Genomic DNA, 17599 nt, shown 5'->3' with positions numbered 1-17599 from the left:
CATAGGCCTTGTTGACTCCTCTCCAAACATAAAGTTCAATTTTGGTCTCATCACTCCAAGTCGCAACTCGACCGTGCACATCATTTGTGTTTAACACTACACACACAACCACTACTTTTTTCCCAGAGCAGCCTGTATTGCTCTCGATGTTGTTTGTGGGTTTTTCTTTGCATCCCAAACAATTCTTCTCACAGTAGTGGGTGGAATCTTGGTCTACCTGACCGTAGTATCAAAGTTAGTACTGACTGGCATTTTCAGGGGTTGAGATACCTTTTTATATTCTTTGCCTTCTTTATAAAGTTCAACTATGTTAGTACGCAGGTCCATTGGCGGTTCTTTTGTCTTCCCATGGTGCAGTATCCAGCCAAGTCAGTGCATCACCTTATAAGCTGAGAAACTCACTGTCTATTTATGCACAGCTAATTACAATTACAATGAGTCACAGGTGTGGAAACATCGCTTTAATAGCCATTTAAACCTGTGTGTGTCAACCTGTGTGTTTATAATGTGGCCAAACATTCAAGGATATGTAAACTTTTATGTAATATGTAAATATGATTTACATCAATGCAGTTAGCATTAGGTTTTAAAAAGGAGTCAATTAACTATGTAATAATTAATGACTTCATGTGACTACTTTTCATAAAAAAAGAAAGATTGGCATTATCAGTCATTTTTTCTGTTTAAAAGAAATGTTTACCAATTTCTTTCAGGGTATGAAAACTTTTGAGCACAACTGCATATGTGTATGTTTATGTATATGTTTAATCAATGATTGGTTAGCTGCCTCACTTAGCATGAGACTTGAACTGTACTGTTTCTGTATATTGAACGTTCATAAACATTTATTCGTTTGTTGTATGTATTGTCCAAAACGCATTCTTAAATTATTTCACGTCATTTTTAAACAAAATTATTATTAAGGTGAATATTATTTGGTCACTAGAATGACCTGGTAGAATTTTTTTTATTTTGCTCCACCCACATCGCTTTAGGGGCTTTGTAGATTTTCATAACTGTAGGAAAAAATATCACAAACCCTTGGGGGTTTCCGGGCTCCACTTACTTAGAAAACATTAATCCCTTGTCTTTTGTGATCACTTATTTGCACATTGTTTAAAACAGAGATTTGAATTATACAAAACAAGAATTACGTATTCCTTAGAGTTTTTCCCATTTGCATTTTAAAAGAGTTCGTCTAGAGAACCTTGCTGTTTTTGATAATATTACTCATGAGGCACAGACTGATGTAGCAAATATTGAATTAAGCTTTTAAAACAGAACAGAATATTCAACATTTTACGCATACGTTTACCAAATGAGAGAGCGAGAGAGACTCCATAAAGCTACTGTCACCTCATTTTACCCAACATTCCTGCTGAGTTCGCACCACATGACCCTATAAATTCCTGTCAATAACGAGCCCTAAAGCAACTAATGCAGTGTCTCTGAAATAAAAATGGCAGAGGTTTAAAAGTTTCTTTACACCTCTCTACCCTTCCATCACTCTTTTCGGAGGCTTTAAGGGGTCCTGGCAGAGCAGTTCTGCTGGATTTGTTTGGCCATGCCCAGTTCAGACGCATTAATCCAAACTCTCATTCCCTGCGATTTCCACACTTCCTTCCTGTGCTGCGCCCGTGCCATATGTTCACAATCGCTTATGGGGGAAAGGTGCCTCTTCCTCCAACCTTGAGCTCCATCAGAGGAATGGCGGCACACAAGCCAAATGGATGAGAAATTTATCTACCTCGTAAAAAGGCTATGGGCTCTGCAGAATATATACAAGCGATTTCGCCTCACTCAAATGCATAATTAAATTCAGCACAGCTAGGAATACAGTGTCAAATGAAGTGCAGTCATTTCATATCTGATCTCAAATGGAAACTCTGCTGTCTATAACCACGAGAACAACACACCAAGAGGCTCTGGTAAATCAATGCATCTGGTTACTTCATCATGCAAATAAGTAAAGATGCGTCTTTTTATGCCTGCGACGTGCACGCATCGTTTTTGTGCATCCAGCACACCGAACACAAAAGGATTACGCTATCACACCCCTGGGTGCTTGCAATCAAGACGGCGTTTATTGCATCAGGAGGATTTATTTTTATTGAGCTGCTCATTAGTGGGGTTTAATCAGAGCTGCGTCTTTATGACTGCTCCAACACTGGTATCACATCGCTCATCAGCCGGCCTTAGCGTAACCACAAACAAATGCATTCACTCAGAGAGCTCTCCATCTCCTCTCCTGACATCCAGACAAGGCAGTGCATATCAATAGATTTTATACAAATATGTAAGTGCACGCATGTGTGCATGCACAGCACATCCAAACCTGCCAACGCACATCTAACCCTGCCAGTGCACATCCGTACTCTCTAATTCCCAAATGTGCGCAGCCGCATTTATGACATTAGCGGGGACAATAATAAAACACCAGAGAACATAAAACCCTCAGAATCTTTCCATGAATACTACACGAGCAAACATGGAGGGTGGCCCGGACGTCATCGTCCCCTGCCTCCCACTGCACTGCATGCTGGATCAGTTGAACGCCCTGATGGGGTTGGCAGACAGCAGTGCCAAATGGGCATCAGTGGCTCTGCCCTGTCCGTTCCTCTTTAACATGACCACCCGTCACAGACGACCTTTCTTTATGTCACAGTCGCGTCAAGGGAACTTGTATCAAAAAGCAATTCGCAGGAAAACGTATTAAAAAAAAAAAAAGAAAAAAGAAAAAAAGAAAATGACAGGCCAATATTAATGATGCAATGAACTGACTGACAGCCAATCGGAGCTTATGACCACTACCCTCAGAGATCCCATCTGTCACATGGAGAGAGGAGCCAAGATGACACACACTGAATAACACACGCTAGCTTTATATCGATTAACTCTCTCTGGCCCTGAGCACTGGAGAACACACCACTGTCTTAGTGCTTAGTGACTTAGTATAGTCAAGAATACTGTTTTCCTGTATTCTTATGAGAAACACAATCTACTACAGTAGTTAAGTTCAGACAAGCATCGTATACATCATTAGCTAAGCAGGTTTATCTTTATTTATCTATTTGTAGTGACAAATATCCCGAATAAGAAACTAGAGCAATATTATTTTTTGGTAATATACAGTTAAATGCATGTGATACAATGCAAGTATATACATACACACACATTTTATATTACACACACACACACACACATATAATGTATGCATATATACATATAATGTATGCATATATATATAAAAGAAATATATAAAAATATAATATATACAGTACACACACAACCAGATTTACTGAATAGAGACTTAGCCTCGGGTGAGTCTCTATTCTGTAAAGAGGTGTATATGTGTGAAAGTCGTCCCAAATATAAAATAAAACAAAATAAAAGATGCCTTACGTGCACACACGTGGTCACACAATGTTATGATAAATAGTACACATGCGCACGAATGTTGACTATACAAGTGACGCATGCGCACTGAGACGATTACCCACAATTCTGCAGCATGTACGAGAGAATACCCATTAGCTCAGTAGTGATCGTGTGACGCTCTGCATCAAAACAAGAAGAACATGCATGCCACATGGTACTTGGTACTCGCTCGTTTAACAAGTCAAAATTTAGTAAAAAATGTTTAGCATCTTGCGGAACGCTCGCAAACTCAAATTTACATGTTAAAATTCACTTATACCACTTATAACTTATGTCACGTAACTGCTTATTACTTAATTTACTCAACATTCTGATTTCATTTTAGGTAATTATCAAAGAACTGGCAAATGTGTGATGCTGAACCAAAATCTGTCTGGACAGACATACAGGTTTCGGGTCCTCCAACATGTGTTTTTATATATATATATATATATATATATATATATATGTGTGTGTGCGTGTGTGTGTACTTTAATGTACTGTATGTATATGTATGTGTTTGTGTGTGTGTGTATATAAGGAAGGTTGCATCAGAAAGCGCATCCGGTGTAAAACCTGTGCCAAGTTGTGTGCGGAACAGACAGTGCGGTCCACTGTGGCGATATATACACAATATACAGATACACACACCTATCTATATATATACATACACACTAATATATATATATATATATATATATATATATATATATATATAGAGAGAGAGAGAGAGAGAGAGAGAGATAGATATACATATATATATATATATATATATAGTATACATAAAGTACAGACACTAATTTATATATATATATATATATATATATATATATATATATAAAAGTGTGTGTATATACACAAACATGCATATACACGTATACACGTGTGTATTTGTATAAATGTTTGTGTATATACACCTCTTATACTGTGTATATATTTGTATATATACACACACTCACTTAAATACAAAAAATTCTAAGACAGAAATTACAAATATTGCACACACAAGGATACTGAAAGGCTTTAACAAGGCCCCATTTTCTTTAATTTATTACTTAAAATCCTTCAAAAGAAATTAAAAACAGGAACAAATCAGTGCGACACACTAATCCTCAAGTCTTTTTCAAGCAAGCAGATTTTGAACTCCATTTGATTGGTACTTTGTGCTACTGCGAAGACGAGCAGGGGGGAAATTGTTTTCTGAACCTACAAATACCAGCCCAAGTTAAGGGCAAATGCATTGCAGGGAAAATCTATACATAGGAGAGGCTGAGTCGGCCACTGCTGCGGATTAGTGCTCGCACTACAATGGCTTCACCTCATCAGCATTTTCTGTATCTAAAATGGAAATCCTGATAAAAGTATCAGGCTTCGGGTCACGCTCTGCACTACACTCAGGCGATCTCGCATCCCCAGGAGCAGTGCTTACTGGCTTACTGAGGGAGGGTTTGTATGTGTGCACGTCTGAGCAGGAGGGTGTGAGAGACACCATCACTTCTAGCATGTTCTTTAACCATGACAAACTGTGCTTATTGCCTGGGTGCTAGTCCGCACGGCACGCCATCTCACTCTGGGCCTCTTCAGCACCTGCGCAGCTAGGCCAAGGTCTTATCGCTACACAGCGGGAAACTCTCCCCAGAGAGGAAACACAAACAGGCAAGATGGCAGAGACGCCTGCTTAATAAACTCAGATGATGAGAGGTAACATGAGTGCCAGAAAACCTCCCGAAACACTAAACACTGCTCCCACACCAATGCCACAAGGCCATTTCACTTGCTAACCAAAACATGCAGTTAACAACAAAAGTGTACTCTGATACACAACACAATGCTCAACATTAAACAGAGGCTTGGGCAAATCACAAATTTGCAAGCTCACTGAGAAAGCAAATGCTCCTGTGTGCTGCCCAGTCCTAAGTGACTTAACATAAAAGTTGCGTCTAATATAATGGAATAATAAGAGACCGGCCAAGTTAAGTTATTAATTCAGACAAAGAGGAATACAGGATCTCCAATGTAGCTCATCAAATCTACACCTGACAAAAAGTCAGAAATAACTCAGAGTTCATATGTCTGCTTACTGTGTTCCTACTGTTGTATGGTTTACTGCAACATGGCTGTTTCTTAAGACAAGTTTACTTTTGATAATTAAGCTAAGACTTACAGTCAAAACGTTATGCAAAAGCCTTCCAGTTATTGTTGGAGACTGAGGTACAGTCTCAGTGTCTAAGTCTAGGCTGAGAACCTTTTTTTAGCCAATTATTTAGCATTTGTGAATAGATTTGCCTTAGATAAGGGAGCAGCTCTGGGGGACTCATGGGCGTAGAGTATTCTGATGAACTGGTATGTTTGAATGCTGTACATCCCACTCTTATTGATCACTCAGGTTTGTTGATGGTGAAGTGACGGGAGAGTAAAGCAACCAGAGAGCCCTCATGCCTGCGTTACCTTCTAGCTCTCCTTTTTAGTTATGCTTCATAGTCAGTGCTGAGTTCCCGCTTGCACTCCGCAAAAAATGTACATTGACCTTATACATCACATGACTGTTAGCATACCTAATTCTTTTTTTTCTCTCCCTCTATCGAGCTACACATGGCAGTCCTACATTGCCAGTAATCCAGATCCTTCTCTTCCCTCCGGACTTGTCTGGCACATCCTGGTGAAGCGCTTCTGGCTGAAGTTCTTGTCGGATGGAGGCCTCTGGCTCTCTGCTAAGGATGGTCCCCTATGGTCTGGTTGGAATGCATATGGTGACTAGAGATTCTTCCACTTGACCATGAAGATGGTCTTTGACTCAGCTGATGCAGACAGCTGTTTTTTGATGGCTTGTGATTGCAGTTTTGTATCTGAAACTCCACCAATGAAAGTGGACTCCATATTAATTTAAACACCTTTCATGTTACACCGAACTTCCTGCCTCCGAACGTAAAGAATGACTGAAAATTAATCCTGCTTTTCGTTATCACCCAAATGAGGATGGGTTTATCATTTAGTCTGGTTCCTTTCAAGGTCTCTTCCTCTTCTCATCTCAGGGTTTTTTCCTTGCCACTGTCGTGATTGTCTTGGGACAATTTGATAGTTCTAATTTAGACATATTTCCTCACACCTTTTTTTTTTATCTGTAAAGCTGCTTTCTGACATAACCATTGTGAAAAGCTCTGTATAAATAAAATTTATACATTATTTAAATGTATAAATTTATTTTTGTAAAAGTCAATAAGGAGTAGGATTTTTTTTATTTTATTTTTTATACACATCTGCATATCGATAAGTTTTCAAATGCAAATTCAAAAATCTTTCATGAAACTTGCTTGTTCAGAGAGCCACCATTAGTTCACCCCTGATACATTCAAATAGAGAAAAATAAAGTTTGTCAGCAGAAAAAAAAATCTGAATATATATTTTAAAAAAAACAATACTTTCAAAGTGACTCAATGTATAAAGTCATAGCAAGACTTTTAGTAACTAATAACTTAGGACAAAGCTGAGCAAGCTAATCTGCCCTGTGTCCCCTTTGGTTTGCCTTCTTCAGTCTTTCTATGTGAAACCAGGGACCCATTTTTGAGACTGACAGATAGTCAGACAAAGGGACCACATCCTGTGACAATCTCTCTTTTTACTCCTAACTGATTCCTGAATTATAGCCATGCCTGAATATAAGTGACTGCATGTTTTACAGGCCAGCCCTTCAATCCTATTTATTGGAAACTGAAATATAACCACTCCTTAAATCTGAACATAGCAAGGTTGATCTCTTGTTCTACTTTATTATTTAAGGTTGCGTTGCCAAGCTGTTCGTGGATATAGTGGTCTTATATAAGAACGGCTTCATTTCCCAGGGGAGACTCTGACTATGCACTATATACACTCCCTGCGTTGACCCCGAGACCTCATTCAGGAGGGCTTTATGTCATTGAAAGTAGTCAAACAGAAATCTTCTTTGATCTGACTCACATTAGCATCAGAAATGGGAATAACCCCTGCTCTGAGGACTACCGCTAGCCAACGAGATGTTACGGATGTGTCTAACATTTCAAAGCTAGTACTCGCAAATTCAATTCAGAGCCATGATTTAAGCTCACAGGAGCTTAATCTTGTTTCCACATACAGAGGGACTTACAGGTCAGATGTGTAATGAAATTGGAATGCAGTGGATGGTCCATCTCTCGTAAAGTGAAATGATCTGGCCTCTGTACATCCCTGTGCCTCAGACTGGGATTATAAAGTCTAATGGCTTTCCAAACTTGTTTAGAAAAAAAAAGTCACAGTTACACCAACACTAAATGCCACCGTGGCTTTGCACAGACATGCGTCTCGCTGACTCAAACGCTTAATTTGGTCTTAATTCGGAATGGCCCATAAATACCCTAGTATATTAGCTAATGTAAAGAAGCTGCTGAAAAGTGCTACTGTCTCATTAAAAATGTGCTGCCGAGGCTCATGTCGTCAGTGTAGCTACAGGAACAATTATGAGATGTCCCGAGGCAACGAGCTCATGGATACAAGACATGGATCCAAAGCTTCGGCAGAGCAGAGGAGTACTCGAATCTTCATCTGCCTTGGTTTCTGCCTTCCCCTCCCCCAAAGGAAACTGTTCTGATGCCTCATCAAGCATAGCAATGGCAAACTTAAATGCTGTTAAATATTACAACTCAGGCATACAAAACAATTAAGAGACTGTTAAAGCATATGGAATGCTTAACTCTCCGTCAATGTACCTTTTTAAGAATAAACAATACCCAACAACAGCAAATAATCAAACCTGTCTTATGTTACTCGCTTTCCTTAACAGAGGTTACTTGATAGTATCAAAAGAATAAATTCACCCTCTCTGTACTGAAACGATCTTTAAAAGTGCACACTCTGAATTTAGCTTTTTTTCCCCTCCATTGCGGTACACCTGAACAGCCTCCCCGTCTCTGTGCTCCAGATTTCTGTGATTGCTTCAGCAGTGTCGAGGGAACAGATGAGAAAGTTGACAGCTTCTCTGAAAGCACAGCTGAACCCCCTAAAGAAATGTGCGTATTTATGCACTGGTGGCGAAGAATAACTTCAAACTGTGTGTGATTAGGGAAAGAAAACATCCAAACAAATCAGAATGTAAAAAAAAAAGAAACACATTTTAAACCCATTGTCAGAGAAGTGTCCAGATTTTTATCGTCTTTTGTCAAGACGTGGAAGATGATGCACAGGACGGGCCAAAGAAAATAAATTACATCAAAGCACCTCGATCACTATGGCAACAGAAAGATTCTCATAAGCAAGTCAGTCGGCGACCTGCGATGCAGAAACGAGCGTCTAAACATTCGTGCTCAAGTCTGGATAAGGTGGTTAGGCAGAGTAACCCACACATGGCACGGGCCAGTTTATCACAGCGCGAGCTGCAGGTTAGCTTAAAAGATTTCTTGAATAATGTATTCATTAATAAGTGAAAAATTTCTCAGAGAACATAATTCTTTCACAAATCAACAAACCTGGACATTTTCCAACCAAGCCCTAACTCAATATGACAAGCCTTTTCCCAATAATGCTAAAATAACGTCTAAACTTCTGTAGAATTTTTAACTAAAATAACTACAACATCCCACGCCAAGTTTCCAAACTACTGTATTACACAAACTTTATTAGAAGAAAAGAATTGAGATGTGAAAGCAGAGAAATGTAGAAACTGACTGAGGGTGTCCCGGGAGACAATGGCTTCCGGAGTATGACAAAAAAAAAAGTTGGTTTTAATAACAGAAACTGTAGAAAGGCACAGTGTTAGGTGCTGAAAATTTTTTCAAATAATAATCCATTCTGTTTAGCGTTAATCCAGTCCAAAATAAAAGCCTGATTAAATGAGAGACTTAACTGTTGTTTAAAACATACATCTTTTCCTTTTTTTATGCGAGAATCCTTTGACAAGTCTTTGATGATAAGCTCTGCTTGAGCACACTTTTGTCACCTTTTCTATCTCTGCACAGCAAAGCAGTTTTAATTTTTATATGTGAAATTATCTGAAAACTTCAAGCTATTCACTTCTATGGATTTGGAGACATTTGCAACAAAGGAAGATACTCAGGCTGAATAAAAATTTCAACACTAATCATTTCTGATTCTTTTCAATGCCTTATTAATAATTAATCAGCAGATGACAGTGTTTTCTAATCCAGAGACGGCGGAAAGACGGAGCGCCTGTCTGAACTCGGATGGAGCCTTTCCCCCGGTTCTACAGTTTTTCATTAAATGTCAAGGAGAGGCCGCGACAAGATTTAGAGTGTGGGACAAAATACAAAGGCATTCACCTGCACCTGATCGAATGCTGTTTCTGTAGCATCACTTACTGTACTGCTCCGAAGCACCATTTCTATGAAATTACACTAGATCTGGCACACAAACACCTAATTATTACACATAATACGTTGCAATCATTTATTACATCAATGTATGTTTTCCCTATATACAACTTGCTGCATAATTCCACTTAAGGTTTAAATAGTCTATGAAATGAGGCTGCAATACATGCACCATTAAAATCATTTGATCATTTTAGGTACGAAACTGAAAAAGGTTTATTTTAATGTACAGTCAGCTACATTATACTGTAAACACTTGCAAAGTAGAAAAGAGCTGCTAGAAAAGAGCACCATCGATCACCACACAACATTCTCAGGAAAAAAAAGGAGAAAGGAAAAAAAAAAAAGAAAAAACTTCGCTGCACAGTCACTAGTTCCACTCACTCCTGGACATCTGTCTTTGCACAGCAGCGTTATACATGACAACCAGGACGTGTGGACTAACCGTGATGGAGCAGACAAAAGAGAGCTCTGTCGTTATGTAGGTAAGACATGTCTTACTGACCTGCGTATGAGCCCGAGAGCACACGGACAAGACTACTCTCCCCGCCTTATGTTTAACAAGGTGAAAGCAAACCATAAAAGCATGTTCCACAAAAAATTGCAGCTTTCAGCTGAACAGGAAAAGCCTTTCATGAACAAACTCTAAACATGCAGCATACACTTTTATAAACGGAGTTATCCAAATGCACTTGTGCTATCAATTTCTCTGAATATAAAAACGATAAAAATGTCCTAGTTTAGAAATTAGACAGCTCATTCTTGTTACCTGTTTGTTCATAAACATGATAAAGTTTTCACAAAAGGATAAAAAAAAAAGATTTAAAAGAATACTTTGACAGCAGTGAATGATAGAAATTGATAAAGTTTAATTACATCAACATCAAATAAAATCAGCCACTGATATTTTAAGATTGCGATCTGTATTGAATGTATTGTATGTGCACTAAATCAGAAATGTTTATTGTAAAAAAGAATAACACACTGCAATGTTTTATTGCTCACAGGACGCACATCGTTCGTAGTCCTTACTCTGACAGTGGGAAAAGACTGATCACTCTCTAGCCTACAGCAGGGAACATTCAGCCAGTGACCCAAGACACTAAATTCGTCAAACGCAAGAGCGCCATATGAGATCCAGAAAGATTTATAGGGATAAATTGAGAATAATGTGCAGGGAACGATAATTTCCCCCAACTATACGACTATTTCTCGGCCCCCTGGCAAGTGCTACAATTTATACAAAGCTACACACACGGTACCAGACACTGGACACACCTGTGTGACCTTAAACATGGTGTGATTTTATGCTTTAAATCTGACGAAGAATAAAAATAGCAAAGTTCAAGCCTACGAAAAAAAAAAGGGTTTGTGTGTGTGTGTGTGTATGTGTGTGTGTAAATATATATATGTATGTATGTATGTATGTATGTATAAATATATACATATATATATATATATATATATATATATATATATATATATATTTATACACATACACACATTTTTTTAACATGCCATAATTTGTAGAATGCCTTCTTGGTCATTGTACATTTCTGAATGTATCATTTTGTACTTAAATGACTGGATTATTACTCTGGAAATAAATGAGTATTACAGTAGGTGCTACTACACGTTTGACTGATACTGAAAGCTAAAATATTTGCATTGACTTGTAGATGTCTGCTTACTTTTATATGTATAAAAGGGGTCAAAAATGGGGCTTGTGATTAAATTCCTTGCGAATTAAACCGTAACACTAATTGACATTTACAGAAGACTTCAAGCACAATAAGTGATGAAATTCTTAGCCACAGTAAAACATTTGAATGGTACAAATATGTTAAAGAAGTCTGTACGTCTGTGAACGACGATCCTCATCGAGGTTGTTTGGAGCCCACTGCACTCAAGTGAGTGGAACGCCTGATCCTTGAAAATTGACGGACAATTTGACACCAACTTGCGGAAGAGACGCATCTGCCTGTTGGACCTGTACACACAATAATTCACCAACACCACTTGTACATTACAGGAACTCAGCTGGGAGTTACTGCTACATTCCCCATACAGTCCTGACCTTACTCCAAGCCATTTCCCCATGTCTGGGCCTTTAAAGTAGTTCCTGGGAGGCCAGCGTTTCAAATGTGAATGATGTCTGCGGTGTACTGAGAAACAAATTCTACCTTGATGATATCATAGCACTAGTGAAACACTGGGATAAGTGCATTACTGTAACAGGGGACATTATAGAGAAATAAAGGGAGTGTTTGCTCTCATAACTGAGTTCTGTAATTCTGCAATCAAAAGTCCCAGTTTCCCTAGAACACCTCTAATAAAATGAATAATAATAATAATAACTAAAATGTTCTGTCATTCATTCTAATTAAAACTTTGAATGATAAAATTTCCGACTTCATTACAATTTTTAATGAAGAAATTATAGATAATGCCCCTATATGGAGGACTTTTATTTTATTTTTTTGCAATTAAATAAAAATCAGAACAAATGCATTGCTACAGATGTTTTAACAAAGATGATGCTATAATAATAGCATCATCTTTGTTATTTGAATTTCTTTATTTAAATAAAACTGCAAATCTCTCTAAAAAAATTCATAACCAGTACAGCTCGGCTAAAAGAACAAAAAAAATTACACACTAAATAATGCACTCTAAATACAAACATAATATCAACTCAGGTTCAATGTTAGTTCCAGGTGGAGCCTAAAATGTGTTCTCTGGGTGGCAATGCCTCATGTACACTCGCTTACTTAAACTTACTCTCACACACACACACACATACATACATACATACATACATACATCAACACACAAAATAAAACACAACATGAACTTGCACTGGCTTCTCATTAACCTCAACTGACTAAAATCTGAAACACCTTCAGTAGCATCTGGAATCGATCCAAGATCGGTCAAACCTCACTGAAAGGCACCTCGGCGCACCAGCATGTGAATGCACGCAGCCAGACTTATTAAAGAAATGCAGAAAGGATGTACCTGATGTGTTGAACTGGCTGCTCCCTAGAGTCGTTGGCCTGTTTTTCCCACTGCTCACGGGTGGTGAGAACATCTAGAGGAAGACAGACACGTTTTATAAACTTTTTAATTTGCAATTATTAAATGATCATGTTTAAAATAGCAGGATAGTCTTTATTAATGACATAAAACATATGAATCTGGACAGCTGATACAGGATCTAAGCTTAATCTTTATTAATAAGGTGTACACCCAATTCTTTCCCGTAATCATAGTTTTGTGCATATAATAACATAGGGGTTGGGGGACAAAAAAAAAATCCTGGTGTGTACACTGTTAATAAAAAATGGACTTAATTATATCTTTGCTTCTCATTGTGGTACAAATATATGTTCTTTCAAACAATTTTAAAAAACTACAGCCTTGTAGGAAGCACTTTAAAGATGCACAAAAGCGTCAAGGAAATTAAAAGTGTAGCACATTTTATTTTTCTTGATGACTTATCCATGTAATCAGCAGCGCATGTACACACATGTAAAGTAAATAATTACACACATGATACACACACACATAAAAAGCATTAACGTATCATGTCATAATATTTAAATATTCACCTTTAAAGATCGATATGACCAGAGGAAATTATGAATCACTGTGAAATCTCTGACGTTTAATTCTTCTCACACAGTTTTTTTTAACTCGCGTTCAATCCAGCACCTGAACATAACCTGCTTGAATCGTACCCAGATAAAGGACATGGCACTTACAGGACTGCATTACCCCATTATTTCCTTTGAACTGAATAAAATGTTGCCGATCAACTAGATGAAGCCATGATAAACTAACCCATGTGGGCTTACCGCACTAAAATCCAGTAGGTCACTCAGCTCCTTATCTGTCCCGATAGCGGCGATCCGCTGCTGAGGATTCATCCTTACAAACCTACAACTCTGATAAACAAACAAAACACAAAACAAACACAAACAAACATCAGGTCGGTGCACAGCTGCACTGCTATCCAATACAAGCTCATCCAAATGACACTTCTGGCATCTGAGGCATTACCACAGCACACACTGGAGGCTCTTTCAACTCAAAACTCCTTGACAGCTTTTAAAACCTAAACCAAAGGATGCGTTTCCTATTTAAGCTTATTTGTTTCTTTGTTTTTTCTTTCTTGAATGTAATAAACAAACCAGCTAGCAAAAAACATTAGCCACACTATTCCAAGCTCACCAAGTAATGCAGCCTGTATGGCGGCGTTTAACCTTAGTGTATATTGTTATTATTATTATTATTATCCTGTTGACAGATTTCTCGCTTTAAACGTGCCAGTTTTACTAATAAAGACTAGTAGCTTTCCTTAATACCCCCAGACAGAGATTATGCAAATATTTGTTTAAGGAAATTTGCAAAGCAGGCTGGACTTAAAGGTAGAAAATGCGAGAAGCTCGGATGGTTAGCTTACAGTCAGTCACAGACGCGCAGCATCATTATTAAACGAATAAAATGTAAAAAGCGTGCAATGATACTGAAAGAAACTGACACACACACAAGCATGAACAATACCGCCCCAGTGAATGGATACTTCACTACAAAAATTAAAAAAAAGAAACACCGACAATGTAACACTGTATAGATAAAAAGCAAACCTACAGCACAATATCTCCGACTTCTGGGAACATGAACAGAGAGCAGAGTGCCTTTAGTTTATGCGCTAGTCGCGATTTGAAACAATTATTCGTCAAAGTGTGTCGCGTCGAAATAAACAAAAATGACACAAAAACAAGCACTGGTTTATATTCCATCTAAATAATAATGTGTAAGGCTAGAAATGTGACATTAGTAAAGCAAATGCCGACCATTCAGCTCCATAACAGCTCCAGTCTTTCTGTATCCCAACTTCTTTCAGCCAGTCCCAAACCTCTGCAAACTCGCTACAATAATGTTACCTTTTCTCGTGTTTAAAATCCGACTAGGGGCGACCGGTGTGGCAACGGGCTTGTAGCTTTCTTTAATTCGTGTCTGAGCGAAAGCGAAGTCGGTGTCTGGCTAATTATATATTTTTGCAAATATCCACTCTGGGTAAGTTGCGAGTTTCCCTTAGGCAGACATTTTTGCCTTGGCGATAGCCTAAGCACACAGATGACGTTAAAAGCCTGTATCCCTCCGCCGGCTCCACGGAGGTCGTGATGCGCCCCGAGTTTGTATGAGACAAACCAGAAAGCTGCACACACTACCTTGCTAGGGGCTGGGGGCAATTGGGGCAAGTTTTCTTTCCATTTCCCCCCTTGAATTTCCCTCCTGAATTTAATACAGCTCGTTTTTAAGCAATTCATTAAGGAAGATACAGAATTGTTGCGAATTAATGACCAATACCACAACTCACACTTGGTTTTGGTTTTCATTTAAACACACTATTCTTGTTTTATATATATTGTTTTAAGTAAGCTAAGCATGATAAAAACAAACAAAAACACTTAACACGTTAAATATTATCAGTTGTTTGTATTTTTAATCTAAACAGGATTTATTACCAGTGTCAGAGACCCTCTAGGTGTAGATGGCAAAACAGGGGGGCTGGATCCCAAACGACACACTACTCCACCACTGTAAACAGTATGCAATACTAGTACAGTATGTACTCATATCAAATAAATGGGTTAGTACAGTAGTGTGGCGCTTCATAGGGACTATTTCTTCTTCCGCTTTAGGACAGTGAATAATAGTAATAATGATGATAAATTATTTAAAATAAATAATGAAAGTAATAATTGATAATAATAATAATAATAATAATACAAAGCCTAACATCTGGATTAAATAACCCGGTTTATGACGACCCCGACACTCAAGCATGCTTTTAAATTAAAATCCTGATTAATTCTTTATTCTATTAATTAATTCTATAAGTCTACTATAATTGATTGTTTTCAAAGTAAGTTTTCAAATTGTCCTTTTAAATCTCTAGCCGACAAGCAGAAAGTAAAAAAGTTATTCAAAGACAAGTGTTGAGCTAGGATCTGGAATTTGATTACTTTTTTGGAAATTGTAAGAAAAAAAAACATGCCATAAATTTATTTAAACCGATATAAATCCTATTTATTTTGTTTCACCCTCAACCCAGTCCTAATGTAAAGTACGTATACAGTCATTACACTCATACTGCACCATGCCTTCTTTTGAATTCCACTCGTTTTAAAACATGTTTATTGCTTTAAGTGCACAATAAAAATTCCATCCTTTTTTTCTTGAATGAAAGCACACCGGCGGCACGGTTAGCACCTCCAGGGTCTGGGTTCGATTCCCGGCCAGGCTCAATTCCGTCTCTGTGTGCATGGAGTTTGTAAGTTCTCCCCGTGCTTGGTGGGTTTCCTCCGGGTACTCCGGTTTTCTCCCACAGTCCAAAGACATGCAGGTTAGGCTAATTGGCGTTCTCAAATTGCCCATAGTGTGTATGTGTGGATTGGCACCCTGTCCAGGGTGTAACCTGCCTTGTGCCCTAAGCCTCCTGCGATAAGCTCCAGGTCCCCAGGACCCTGAATACAGGATAAAGCGGTGTAGAAGATGACTGAGAGTGAGTGAGCATAGCGTAATGATCATTCACAGACAATGAAAGGTGCTTTCCCTGTTTTTCTTTTTTCAGAAACCTCATAGTGCCACCTGTTGGACAAATCGACAGCAGAGACCAGGTGAGTGATGCTGCAGCTGGGGGCAAAAGATGCTCTACATTAGTTTATAACAGTGAAGTTCATTATAGGTGACAACTTATGAGATTATGGTAATACCATTTTGATAATTTTTTATATGGCAGATGTGCATAAATTATGATTAATTTATTTTCAATTAAATTGTGTTGTACATTAAATTACAGAATAATTTTTTTAAATGGTCATCTAGGCTAATTTAATATCACTCCTGTTAGAAACATAAAAAAAAACTGATACACTGCCAGAACGTTTTTGTTTTTATGATTAATTTATTTACTTATTGGCTGCAAAAGAGAGAAACAAAGCATGAAACCGTGTAGTGGAAAAAAAAAAAAAAAAATATATATATATATATATATATATATATATATATAACGAGAGAGAGAGTGAGACTTGAGACAGAGAAATGCCCAGATCTGTGACACTTTGACAGACAGACAGACTAAGAAATAGCCAGATATGAGACAGGCAGTCAGACAAATAAACAGACAGATAGACAGACTGACTGAGGAATAGCCAGATCTGAGACAGACAGATAGATAGACAGACTGGGAAATAGACAGATGTGAGACAGTCAGCCAGCTAGGGAAGAAGACAGACAGAGGAATAGCCAAGCGGTAGACAGACAGAAAGAAAGACAGATCAAGGAGTAGCCAGATGTGAGACAGTAGGCCAGCCAAGGAAGAAGACAGACAGAGGAATAGCCCGATGTGAGTAAGTAAAACAGACAGACAGACTAAGGAATACTGTAGACAGATCTGAGACAGACAGACAGACAGAGCGAGGCATAGCCAGATATGAGACAGTCAGCCAGCCAGGGAAGAAGACAGACAGAAGAATAGCCAAATTGTAGAAAGACAGAAGGACAGTAAGCCAAATGATAGAGTAGCTGGAAAGCATGAGACAAAGGGACACCCAGAGGAGATAAGAGAGGTGAGACAGAGAGACAATAAGATGTGAGACAAAGGGACAGAATGATGGGCGACAGGGAAGAAGCAAAGTATAAGAAAGGGACATCATGCACAAGGCAGATGGACAGCAAGACATGAGACATTGTGAGACCAGAAACAGAAAGGCTTGGGACAGAGGGACAATGAGATCTGCCTCCTTTATTACTGCTTCTTTTTATTGAACCCTGTT

General features: G+C 38.3%; 1 protein-coding gene across 6 annotated transcripts in view; it reads right to left on the bottom strand.

Annotated features, from left to right (window-relative positions):
- tcf12 (transcription factor 12) overlaps nt 1–14863 on the bottom strand; it is a 91648-nt gene extending 76785 nt beyond the window's left edge. For 2 of the 6 annotated variants that reach the window (XM_053492094.1, XM_053492096.1), the window contains exons 1-3: nt 14612–14708; nt 13610–13699; nt 12771–12843 (exon numbers count right to left, since the gene is read on the bottom strand). In XM_053492094.1, coding sequence (XP_053348069.1) covers nt 12771–12843; nt 13610–13699; nt 14612–14614 — 166 coding nt within the window. In that variant the 5' untranslated portion in view covers nt 14615–14708. Of the gene's footprint in view, nt 1–12770; nt 12844–13363; nt 13478–13609; nt 13700–13985; nt 14078–14611 lie in introns of those variants that run through there. The other 4 variants (XM_053492097.1, XM_053492098.1, XM_053492099.1 and 1 more) reach the window with 4 other exon arrangements.
- Nucleotides 14864–17599: the final 2736 nt, after the last annotated feature.

The sequence above is a fragment of the Clarias gariepinus genome, chromosome 3 (assembly GCF_024256425.1).
Source record: "Clarias gariepinus isolate MV-2021 ecotype Netherlands chromosome 3, CGAR_prim_01v2, whole genome shotgun sequence".
NCBI classification, from domain to species: Eukaryota; Metazoa; Chordata; class Actinopteri; order Siluriformes; family Clariidae; genus Clarias; species Clarias gariepinus.
This window is presented reverse-complemented; position numbering and strand designations above follow the sequence as displayed.